This window comes from Electrona antarctica (assembly GCF_951216825.1).
Source record: "Electrona antarctica genome assembly, chromosome: 3".
NCBI lineage: Eukaryota > Metazoa > Chordata > Actinopteri > Myctophiformes > Myctophidae > Electrona > Electrona antarctica.
The window spans coordinates 27,570,081-27,582,580 of NC_136808.1; the positions used below are offsets into that span (position 1 = coordinate 27,570,081).

Sequence of the window (12,500 nt, forward strand, 5' to 3'; positions counted from 1 at the left end):
ATAAAATGGCAAAAGAAAAAAATCTACTCATCTTCTCATAGGAGGGCTGTGGGCAGTTCAGAAACCTGTCTGTGTCTCATAGGAGGGCTGTGGGCAGTTCAGAAACCTGTCTGTGTCTCATAGGAGGGCTGTGGGCAGTTCAGAAACCTGTCTGTGTCTCATAGAAGGGCTGTGGGCAGTTCATAAACCTGTCTGTGTCTCATAGGAGGGCTGTGGACAGTTCAGAAACCAGTCTGTGTCTCATAGGAGGGCTGTGGGCAGTTCAGAAACCAGTCTGTATCTCATAGGAGGGCTGTGGGCAGTTCAGAAACCAGTCCACCAACAAAAATGTTTAGATTTGTATTATCGTGAGAACGGTGGCTTCCATTTTCGCATTGCAACCTTAAAGGACTAGAAAGCCTGCAGTTTCTATTAGCTTGGATTCCCCATCGATGATGTCACTGCTGGACTGGTTTCTGAACTTCCCAGTGCCCACAGCCCTCCTATGAAACACAGACTGAGTGGAAAAAAATTGTGCCATTTTATCATGATTATTAGTGAGGACCTAGATATAGGTCCCAGAGATAGAAATGACATTAAATGGGGGTCCGTAGACTAATGCATGTCAAACTGGGGGTCCTTGAAATTAAACGTGTTGAGAATCACTGCTAGAGCCGTAAAAATCTTCTCTTATGGGGGTCCCTGGCATATCTTATCACATGGGGGTCCGCGGGCTAATTAGTGTCAATTTGGGGGTCCTTGACCTGAACAAGTTTGGGAACCACATAATCACAGCTGAAAGTGATCTGCATTCAATTCAAGCGAGTTGGACAGACACGCACGCACGCACGCACGCACGCACGCACGCACGCACGCACGCACGCACAGTCGCACACACACACACACACGCACACACACACGCACACGCACACACACACACGCGGGTTCAGACACTCCGCAGACACAAAGCTTCCTGCTTCCAGAGCTAGCTAGACAAACCTCACAACAGCGTTTTAAACATCCTGTCTTCACTGTAGAAAAACGACATGAGATGAGAGAAAAGGAGAGACAGTTATTTTTTCTTCTCCTTCGCTTGATCTTCCCATTTCCCCAGAGTTTAGGCGAGGTGAGCTATTTAACTGAGTCCCTTTTATCCTAATTTCCATTGTCTGCACACAGAGAGAGAGAGAGAGAGAGAGAGAGGAGCAGGGACCCTTAGCTGAGAGAGCTCTTTTTCCCTCTACACCAAACTTGTTTACTAAAAACATCTGCTATTTTTTTGGCTAATGTTGGGGGTTGAACTTGAATAATCATCACACAAAGATGTGGGACACCCTGTAGTATAGCTCCGAGGACCCCCTAGGGGTCCCGGACCCCCTGTTGAAAACCCCTGCTTTAGAGTCAACTTAGAGTAAACCCTATTTCTATACAGTAATGGTGTGTTCACACAGGCAGACGCAAAGACCAGTTGTGAGTACATTTGGAGCAGCTACAGTGCATGCATCATTGCATCTTTGCAGACCATGTCGCTGGCTTCCATTGACAATGAATGGTAGAGTGTATCTTTATATCTTCACGTCGCTGGCTTCCATTGACAATGAATGGTAGACTGTATCTTTGTATCTGCCCATGTGAACGCAACATATGTGACTCTTTTCGATACAGTGACAGTCATGGCGGCAAGACTAACATGTTCAGGAGAGGAGAAAAACTGAGAGCAAAATGAGTTAACAGCACAGGCAGACTCTTCACATACTAGAGCATGTCTAAAATACATTTCAGAGCTGAAATCGACATGTAAATATGAAATAAATGCTTAAACATGTAGCTAGGTGTAATGTTAGAGTCCACAGAAGTGAACGTTTCAAGCCTGTTTTCTCAACTCGCTGTTTCTCTGCAAGACATTACTCTATAAGCCATATCTCCAAAACTGGTGGGTCAAACTGAACAACCAATAATATTGGTTGTTCAGTTTGACCCACCAGTTTTGGAGCAGGGACTCATAGCTTCAAATTCACATGTGAATTTGAAGCTATGTGTCACGATCTGTCTGTTGAATACCTTTTATTATGTAGTGATGTCCCAGTGTTTCCTGTTTTCCCTAGTTACTGTTTCCCGTCTTGTCTCACCTTACTAGTTTTCTCCACCTGTGTGCTGTTAGTCTCCCAGCCATTCCCTGTGTTGATTCACCTGTGTATTGTTATCCTGTGTCTACTTAAACCCTCAGTTCCTTGTGTTCCCTGCCAGATCTTAGATGTTGTTACAGTGTTCAGTCCTAGTTATGTTCTCGTAGTGTTCTTTGTATTCTCCTGCGTTCTCTTGTGTTCCTGTGTTTTGGAGAATAAATCACCTACATTTGACCTGCTCTGCTCCTGCTCTGTTTCTGCAATTGGGTCCTACATCTCCTGAGTCGCACCGTGACAGTAAGATCTGGCCATAAGATGGACCCAGCAGAACAGAAACTATTTCAACTAAGGGTGGATGAATTTGAGAATGCTGTGTCTTGCCTCATCACATCAGCTCCCAATCAGCGTGCTGACATTGAAAGTAGGATTTCGACCCAGCAGCTATGGTTACAGGAGCGGCCATGGGTGAGCCACTTTGTGCCTCACCTTAACATTGTCTGTGAGAGGCTAAAAGATTTTCGTCATTCCACCTCAGTTACCCCTGCTTCCCAGCCTGCTCCTCCTGTCAGACTCGGGGTCATGAACCTGCAGCCTGCCTGCCCCAAGTCTTCCCCATTGAAGACGGAATCAATGAGCCTGCTGCACTATTTTAGTAGCAAGGTTAAGATTCCTACCTATACTGAGCAGCTGCTAGACCCCACGCCTTCTGATGCACAGTTGGGTTCTCGCAAGAGGCCTGGTCGTCGTCGTTCCCGGCGTCACCCGCGTCCCTCACCGCCCAGCACTCCAGAACCCACTCTGCTCGGCACTTCAGAACCTGCTCTGCTCAGCGCTTCAGAACCTGCTCTGCTCAGCGCTTCAGAACCCACTCTGCTCGGCGCTTCAGAACCTACTCTGCTCGGCGCTTCAGAACCTACTCTGCTCGGCGCTTCAGAACCTACTCTGCTCGGCGCTTCAGAACCTACTCTGCTCAGCGCTTCAGAACCTACTCTGCTCGGCGCTTCAGAACGTACTCTGCTCGGCGCTTCAGAACCTACTCTGCTCAGCGCTTCAGAACCTACTCTGCTCGGCGCTTCAGAACTTGCTCTGCTCAGCGCTCCTAAACCGACGCTACTCAGCTCTCCAGAGCCCACGTTTTCCAACGTCCAAGAGCCCCCTCTGTTGCCCAGCGACACAGAGGCTCCACCCGGTATCACAGAGGCAGTACTTCAGCTCTGTGCCACAGAGACTGTGCTACAGCCTGGCACCACAGACACTGTGCTGCAGCCCAGTGGCGCTACAGACCATCAACCCGCCATCTCTGCTGATGACCCACCTGAGATCATCGCCGTTCAACCCAAGCTCTCTTCAGCAGTCTGTATTAATGACTTTCAGCCCTCACCTAACCCTATATGTACTCCTGTTCTTAGTCGTGTTCCGAGCCCTGTCACTAGCCCTCCTGTTCTGAAGGTCACCAACTCCCATGTTCCTCAGTTTATCAGTCCTCCTGTTTCTCAGGTACATAGCTCTCTCTTTCCCCAGTTTGCTAGCCCTCCCAGGCCCCCCATCCCACCTAATTGTTTGTCTGCCTGTGTGAGTGCCAGTCTGTCTGCCAGTCTGTCTGCCAGCCTTTTTGTTTGTCAGTCTACTCCCCGGTCCTCCAGTATTTCTTCGGACCTATCTACCTACTTGTCTCTATGTAATGTTGCCTGTTTGTCTGCCTGCCTACCCATCTGTTTGTTCACTTGTCTGTACCTCGGTCTTTCTCACCTTTTCTCAACCTGGTTGTCTGTATGTCTGTCAGCCTGTCTGACTGTGTGTCTGCCTGCATGTTTGTCTGTGTGGCTCCCTATCGGTTAGTCTGTTTGTTTTGGGGCCCCTGTGTTTAACTTTTTGTCTTTCCCTAGCTGTCCTAAGTATGTTTTGTCCACAGTGTTTGTTTTGTCCCAACTTGTTTTGAGCTTGTAGATCTGTTATTTTTGCTTTTGTCCTACCAGTTCTGTTCTGTGCCCAAGTAATTTCTGTAGCCCCTGAACCCTCCTTCCGACTCCCCTCCACCCACCCTGCTAAGTATTCTGTGATTATTTTTTATTTTTTTGTTGGAATGTCTAGGATCCATTCCTTGGGGGGAGGCACTGTCACGATCTGTCTGTTGAATACCTTTTATTATGTAGTGATGTCCCAGTGTTTCCTGTTTTCCCTAGTTACTGTTTCCCGTCTTGTCTCACCTTACTAGTTTTCTCCACCTGTGTCCTGTTAGTCTCCCAGCCAATCCCTGTGTTGATTCACCTGCGTATTGTTATCCTGTGTCTACTTAAACCCTCAGTTCCTTGTGTTCCCTGCCAGATCTTAGATGTTGTTACAGTGTTCAGTCCTAGTTATGTTCTCGTAGTGTTCTTTGTATTCTCCTGCGTTCTCTTGTGTTCCTGTGTTTTGGAGAATAAATCACCTACATTTGACCTGCTCTGCTCCTGCTCTGTTTCTGCAATTGGGTCCTACATCTCCTGAGTCGCACCGTGACACTATGAGTCCCTGCTTTCACATGAATTACATATGAATTCTGAATGACTCAGCATCGTTCAGAAGCGGTCACATATGTCCTAAAAAAAAAAAAACATGCTCATGCTCATGTCTCTCACCAGCAGGCCGTTGGAGGCGTGGATGGTGACGCAGCGAGAGAAGGAGTGATGGATGGAGAGGTCAGAGACGGAGGTGGGCGGCTCGTAGCCTCCCAGAGAGTCCACGTCTCCGTTCATGTGGAAGTGGACAGGGTAGTGACCCATGGACTGTTGGCCCATGTGAAGTAGCTCTACACCCGAAACATGCACCGCCCGGAAGCCTCTCTCCACCTGTAGGGAGGGAGAGTATAGTTTAGTGGACGGGTAGTGACCCATGGACTGTTGGCCCATGTGAAGTAGCTCTACACCCGAAACATGCACCGCCCGGAAGCCTCTCTCCACCTGTAGGGAGGGAGAGTATAGTTTAGTGGACGGGTAGTGACCCATGGACTGTTGGCCCATGTGGGGTACAGCTCTACACCCGAAACATGCACCGCCCGGAAGCCTCTCTCCACCTGTAGGGAGGGAGAGTATAGTTTAGTGGATGGGTAGTGACCCATGGACTGTTGGCCCATGTGGTACAGCTCTACGCCCGAAACATGCACCGCCCGGAAGCCTCTCTCCACCTGACGTAGAGGGAGGGACAGTATAGTTTAGTCCAGTGGTTCCCAAACCTTTCCACGTCAAGGACCCCCAAATTGACACAGATTATAGCCTGCAGACCCCCATTTGAAGAGATATGCCAGGGACCCCATAAGAGAAGATTTGTACGGCTCTAGCAGTGATTCTCAACCCGTTTTATTTCAAGGACCCCCCAGTTTGACATTAATTAGTCTACGGACCCCCATTTAATGGCATTTCTATCTATTTAACTCAGAGTTACAGACCCATAAGGGTTAATTTGGTTCCAAACTATCATTTAGCTGGGGACCCCCTGGAACTCCCTCAAGGACCCCACTGGTTTAGTGAACGGGGTAGTGACCTATAGCACACACACACACACACACACACACACACACACACACACACACACACACACACACACACACACACACACACACACACACACACACACACACACACACACACACACACACACCCATGCATTCATGAGAAATATGTGACATCTCAAACAGCTGTGCATTTGGGAGTTGTGCTGGAAATTCATAATAGGCTGTGATGATTCGTATCCCAAGGGAGAGAGAGAGCGAGAGAGAGAGAGAGAGAGGGGCGAGAGACCACAGATTCTCACTGTCTCTCTCTCTCTCTGGTTTAGTTTTAGTCTTCTGGATGAAATTGCATTTAGTTTTAGTCAAATTTTAGTCGACTGAATACCCTAAGATTTTAGTCGACTACATCAACAGACCACCAAAATAAATTTGGCCACGGAACCCCCCCCCCCCCCTTCCAAAATACTACAAAATACTGTATCGGTATCGGAAAAGTATCGGTATCGGCCCTTATTTGTCATATCGGGTCATATCATATCGGCGAATATGCCAGTCTAACCACCGATCCGACACAGGGGTAAGGGGTTGACACTATGGCAGGTAAATAAAATGTTGGGGCATGTGGAGTTTGCTTTGGAGTTGCTCAAACTGCAAGGGCACATTTGAGTGAGGAGACTGCTATAAACACAACACGAGATATATAGCTAGATAGCTATAAACACAACACAAGATATATAGCTAGCTATAAACACAACACGAGATATATAGCTATAGCTATAAACAGTAAACACAACACGAGATATATAGCTAGATAGATATAAACACAACACGAGATATATAGCTAGATAGCTATAAATACAACTCAAGATATATAGCTAGATAGCTATAAACACAACACGGATCAGAACACTGGTATCGGTATCTGGTATCGGTATCGACTAACACAGAAATTGTGGTATCGGATCGGGAACGTTCTCCCTACTTTCTACCACATCTGGGTCCCTTTAGTTGGTGATGAGAGGAGAGGAGAGGGGATGAGAGGAGGGGATGGGAGTTCGTTAATTTGGGTTGGGAACAAATTAAATGCAGAATAACAACGTTTTGCAAAGAAAGAACTGGGAAAAATAGTGTTGGTGCCAATTTTTATTTTGCCGATAATAACTGGAAAATTATAGCCTGTGAATCGCTGCGCGATGATTAGCACTTATGATTAAATCATCTAATTGCTGCGCGATGATTAAGACTTATTATGAAATCATCTCTAGTTTTTCTATAATTTCCAGATTGTTGTGTTTGGGTTTGGCGTGTTTGGGTTTGTCCTCTTGTCCTCTGGGAGGGAGCATCTGAGTTAACACAAAGTATGCCACGCACGCACGCTGCGACGCGTTGTGAGCTTAGAGTATATATGAATAGAGACGGCACCGGTTTTCTCCTCCCATGCACTTGCATTAAGTTGCTCAAGGGCATGAGGTGATTTCACTCCTCCTTCCGGGTAGGAACAGAGTGCATTCTGGGATTGATTGGGCCAAACTCATGAACGCGCTGGCCTTTGACTGTCATTGCACTGAAACAGCGTTCATGAGTTTGGCCCAGCGCTGCAATACCAAATTCGGCCATTATGTCCATTTCGCCTCAGGGTTTCCTCCGGGTGCCGTCTCTATTCATATATACTCTAAGGTTGTGAGCTGGTAGATCGGCTATTTTCAGCATGTATAAAATCAGCCATTACGACGCCATCGAGGCACCGCCAAATTACATTTTAGTCACCTTTAGATTTAGTAAAACTAAATCTACAGTAAAACTAAAACTAGACTAACACAAAAACATTCCAGGTGACTAAAATGGTAAATGGTAAATGGTGCATTTATATAGCGCCTTTATCCAATGCGCTTTACATAGATTGTGCATTACATTCACCCATTCACACACACATTCATACACCGATTGCGGCGGAAGCCATGCAAGGTACCAACCAGCACATCGGGAGCAATTTGGGGTTCAGTGTCTTGCCCAAGGACACTTCGACATGTAGACAGGAGGAGCCGGGATTCGAACCGCCGACCCATGGATCATTGGACGACCTGCTCTACCTCTTGAGCCACAGTCGCCCCTAAGTCGCACTAAAATGTGACTAAAACTAAAATCAAAATGTGCTGCCAAAAACAACACTGCAGAGCAGGGCAGATAGACTGCAGTACCTTCAGGTGTCCACCGAAGGTGTCAAAGGTGAAGAACTTGCAGGCCTCGTTGCCGTAGCAACCCGGCTCCATCTCTCCACGAATCAGAATGTTCCGAGTCAGCAGGCCCACCTCTGCCCTCATGTCCACCCCGTCCACTGGAGCCCCCTGGTGGATGAACTGAGCTCTGCCTGCGAGAGACAGAGAGAGAGACACACACAGTGTGTTCATTTTTTCAGCAAATTTTGATTTAGTCTTAGTCTTTTGAATAACACAAATTTAGTCTTTAATCCCATTTAGTCTTCTGAAATTCTTTAGTCTTAGTCGACTAAATATCAACATATTTTTTAGTCTTAGTCTTTAGGTATTTTAGTCAAATACATTTTAGGTTTGGATATGCATAACATAGATTTATAGTTTTAATATGAAACATGTCTTGTTTTATTTTTAGTATAAAATGAATGTGAAGACGGCAGAGAAGACATTCATGTTCTTTACAAACAAATCCACGGAACACATAACTCTGAAGTCTGAGCAAGTAAACAAGTTATTGTTTTCTACTGTCTGTGCAAAATGAAACACACACACACACACCCCTCATTAGTACCATGTTGGTACAGAAAACGAGCCCTCTTTGTCAAACGTAGCTGACGGCTCTCTGACGGTTTCATGTGCAAACATGACAACTACATCGACGTCAAACCATTTGCTGCAAAGCAGTGCATGCATACAGACATACATACATGCATACACACACACACTCGCGCGCACGCACGCACACACGCACGCACGCACGCACGCACGCACGCACGCACGCACGCACGCACGCACGCACGCACGCACGCACACACACACACACACACACACACACACACACACACACACCTGCTGTCTGTATTTTTATTCAACACTTTTTACAGGCTGAGCAAAACTCTGCTTTCTGCATCCTCTCCAGAAATGGAGAGAAAACTGTACTTTCTGACGATGACAGGCATGCATGAGTCTGTGTGTGTCTGTGTGTCTGTGTGTCTGTGCATGCATGCGTGCGTGCGTGCGTGCGTGCGTGCGTGCGTGCGTTTTTGTTTTGTTTTGTAGAGAAAAAGAAATGATTCGCCATAAACAGGAACAGGAAGGAGAAGGAGGAATTGGACAGAAATAGAAAAACAATTAAAATCCCCAGGTCCTCCTCACTTCCCACTACCCACACATCCACGCTCTGCGCCGGAAAAACACACTGATTAAGACTACCCACACATCCACGCTCTGCGCCGGAAAAACACACTGATTAAGGGAACTAACTGACGAGAAGCAAAGACACCAAATGGAAACAGTGGAAATTAAAAACCTCCACGCCAAATTAATTCAGACAGATGGTCACGCCCACGCATATCTTCAGTTTAGCTTCTATTTTCCTGTCTTCCTTCAACTGGAACAACTTTGAGGACTTTGTTTCGTCTTGAACGACTCAACTATTTAAGAGACGACAGCAGAAACTACCCTATTGTGCTGAATATAAGACTACGATTTTTTCCAATGGAAATATCCTAAAAAACGGTGTCACTATTATAATCGGGGTCTAGACTAGTTGACGTTCAATGTTCTTTTTCCCCAAATGAGTCTTGAAAAATGGGGGTCGTCATATAATCAGAGTAATTTTATATTGGACACAATACGGTAAATGTTGAAGTCAAAGAGACCTGTAATGTTTAAGTGACTGACTGACAGAAATGCAGCTTAGAGCAATTAATATAATCACAACATGTTGCTTCAATGAACATTTTTGGAAAGTAATGTTCCATATTCGCCTGGCTAGTTCCAGTGCAGCAGGCCAGTGAAAACACAAGCTCAGATCAGATTGGAACAGTACATAGAATGTGTTAATTCTGATCACATTTAAGAGAGAACCCTCCCCCCTTCCCCCCCAGCCACCTCTACAAGACAAGTAGAGACGGCCGGCAGACAGAGAGACAACAACTGGTTGGATATGGGCTAACGTGTTCCTTCCACACGCTACGTCCTACCGGGGAAACTGCCCCCTGTCGGCCGGGTGACAAGAAGCGGCCCTGTGCATGAGCTCAGTTCTGGGCTCTCCCCAGGTGGGCAGAGGGAGAGTAACGCGTAGGATCACAGTTTATGGCACCGGGTAAAAAAGAAATGGGTTACATTCGTGGTCAGACATCAAATTTCTCCTTTGGGTCTCAAGCGAAAAAGAAACACCTCGGATCAACTACTAGACTGTCAGTGGCAGGACATTTTCAGAGGGACAACGGTGGCTGATTGGACCGCTCGGTACAGTGGGGAGGTGAAGCTTTGGACCGCTTGGTACAGCTGGGGAGGTGAAGCTTTGGACCGCTTGGTACAGCTGGGGAGGTGAAGCTTTGGACCGCTTGGTACAGCTGGGGAGGTGAAGCTTTGGACCGCTTGGTACAGCTGGGGCAGTGGTTCCCAAAGTGGGGTCCAGGGACACCCAGGGGTCCTTGAGGGAGTTCCAGGGGGTGCCCAGCTAAATGATAGTTTGGAACCAAATTGACCCTTATGGGTCTGAAACTCAGAGAGTGTAAATGGTGCATTCATATAGCGCCTTTATCAAAGGCGCTATATATTAGATTGTGCATTACATTCACCCATTCACACGCACATTCATACACTGATGGCAGAGGAAAGTAGGAAAACATGCAAGGCACCAACCAACACATCAGGAGCAATCAGGGGGTTCAGTGTCTTGCTCAAGGACACTTCGACAAATCGAGTGTACAGGGCGAGAATGGGGTGGTAAACCCCATTTTGCAAATTGTGGTGCCAGCTAAGTTCAGGGAAATGGTGTTGAAGACCTCCTATGATGGTGTAACTGGGTATATGGGCTGTCGAAAAATGTACAAGCAGATCCGACACAATTTCTTTTGGCCCCGGTTGAAAAGAGATGTTTGGTTTGGTTTCATTAAAACATGCCATGCTCGTTCAATACGAGTTGATAAATCATCCTTGAGAGTTGGGCAACCAGACAAAAGGCCACAGAAATGTAATTGCTGAGGCCCTATTACATGCTGTCTTAGATTGGTTACAGTTTGTGCCTGCATCAGTCTCACCTTGCTGTCTCTCTCTCTCCTCTTAATATGCTCCTACACTACAGGTACCAATGTTGCAGAGGGGGTGAGGTGGTGTTTGGTGGGATGGGTCAGGTATTATTATGTAGTTAGGGAAAATTAGCTTAAGTTGTGGCAAATCTGGAAAATAAATGCTTACCACTAGCTTTCTTCACAGATGTGTTCATAAAGGTGTCTACTATCACAGAAAAATGTGTTCCAAGCCAACTCCCTTGGGAAACTTTGTGGGAGCCAATCAAAGTTGGGGTACACGGAGGGCCTAGGATAAATGCAGGACATTATGAGCTTCTGAGGTGTGTAAATAGGTTTCTTTTGGGGTGCTGAATCTGTTCCAGCCATTACCTTTCAGTAAAAATGACTTCCTGGCCATAAAATTGGCTGCTTTTGTATGTCCCAAACAGTAATAACTAATTGTCACTTTTGTCACCAAGCTTCCATCCATTCTCCATTATGTACTGGAGTATGAATGGAAGCTGCCAATCTCTGGTCTGGATATAAGCTCGGAGAGAGTGCTGTGCTGCTGCTCCTGTTGTTGGGGGCAGTTTTTCAGTTTTGATACTCCCAGTAGCTGAAGATGTCAAATCTCCAGTCCCCAAAACGTTTGTGCGATTTCCCATGGAACATGAACTTGAATAGTTCAAAGCTGGCTGTGATGATGTCCTCCTTGTTTGCTTGGATGTCCAAAACTTCCATAGCCCTCTCCACTTCAGTCTTGCAGAACTACTACCGCTACTGGGAGTATCAAACCAGAAAAACTGCCCCCCAACAACAGGAGCCGCAGCATAGCACTCTCTCTGAGCTTATATCCAGACCAGAGATTGGCTGCTGCTGCAAAGTCCATCACTGGATGTACAGTATACATCCAGTGTACCACCACCAAGCTTCCATCCATAATGTACGGAGTATATATGGATGGAAATACCATACCATACCAAAGAGTCTAAAAATGGGACCCAGTGCCTCCTTGCTTGACACTCGGCATCAAGGGTTGGATTGGGGGTAAGTCCCTGCGACATACTAGCGTCATGTCCAGGGGGTGTACTTGTACATCAAGCTGCCTCACGCTACAGAAACAGGAGATAGGCTCCTGCCCTATGGGCCTCATGGCTCGGCAAGGCTAGTTACTTTACTTATGGATGGAAGCTTGGTGACAAAGGCTATGAGTCTGTACCGTCAATGAACAGACCCCATCACATCAGACTATCTTCTGAAGTTAGTCAGTTGCAACTATGAGGGGGAGTGTACACACTGCATTTTAATGCACAGTGCATTTCTGCTTGTGGTAACTGCCATGGCAAATTTTGCAAGAACAACAAGCTAGATGACAAGAGCAGCGAGGGAGATGCCAGGGAGTTGGAAGAGTAGAGATAGTTGTATGTTTATTCATATTTGTAATTATTGTTTACAAAAGCATACTTACATTTTAGCACCTTAGTTGATCTTTTATATTGTGATATCATAGAGCCATGAAATTCGGCACATTAATTTCCCCCTTATGTTACCGTTAATTTTTTTAAAGGTGTGACCATAAAGTCTTTCTGATTCTGAAAAGAATAAATCAGTTAAATCCATTAAAGACTGTCCATCTACTTCTGTTTCAACAGTTAGTTTCAATTAAGATACATTT

The 12,500-nt window shown here is 46.3% G+C and overlaps 1 protein-coding gene across 1 annotated transcript in view; it reads right to left on the bottom strand.

Annotated features, from left to right (window-relative positions):
- Positions 1–12,500, bottom strand: part of cemip (cell migration inducing hyaluronidase 1) — a 143,141-nt gene that overhangs the window by 40,747 nt on the left and 89,894 nt on the right. Inside the window, exons 13-14 of the mRNA XM_079497686.1 lie at positions 7,791–7,960; positions 4,724–4,933 (exon numbers count right to left, since the gene is read on the bottom strand). Coding sequence (XP_079353812.1) covers positions 4,724–4,933; positions 7,791–7,960 — 380 coding nt within the window. The remainder of the gene's footprint in view (positions 1–4,723; positions 4,934–7,790; positions 7,961–12,500) is intronic.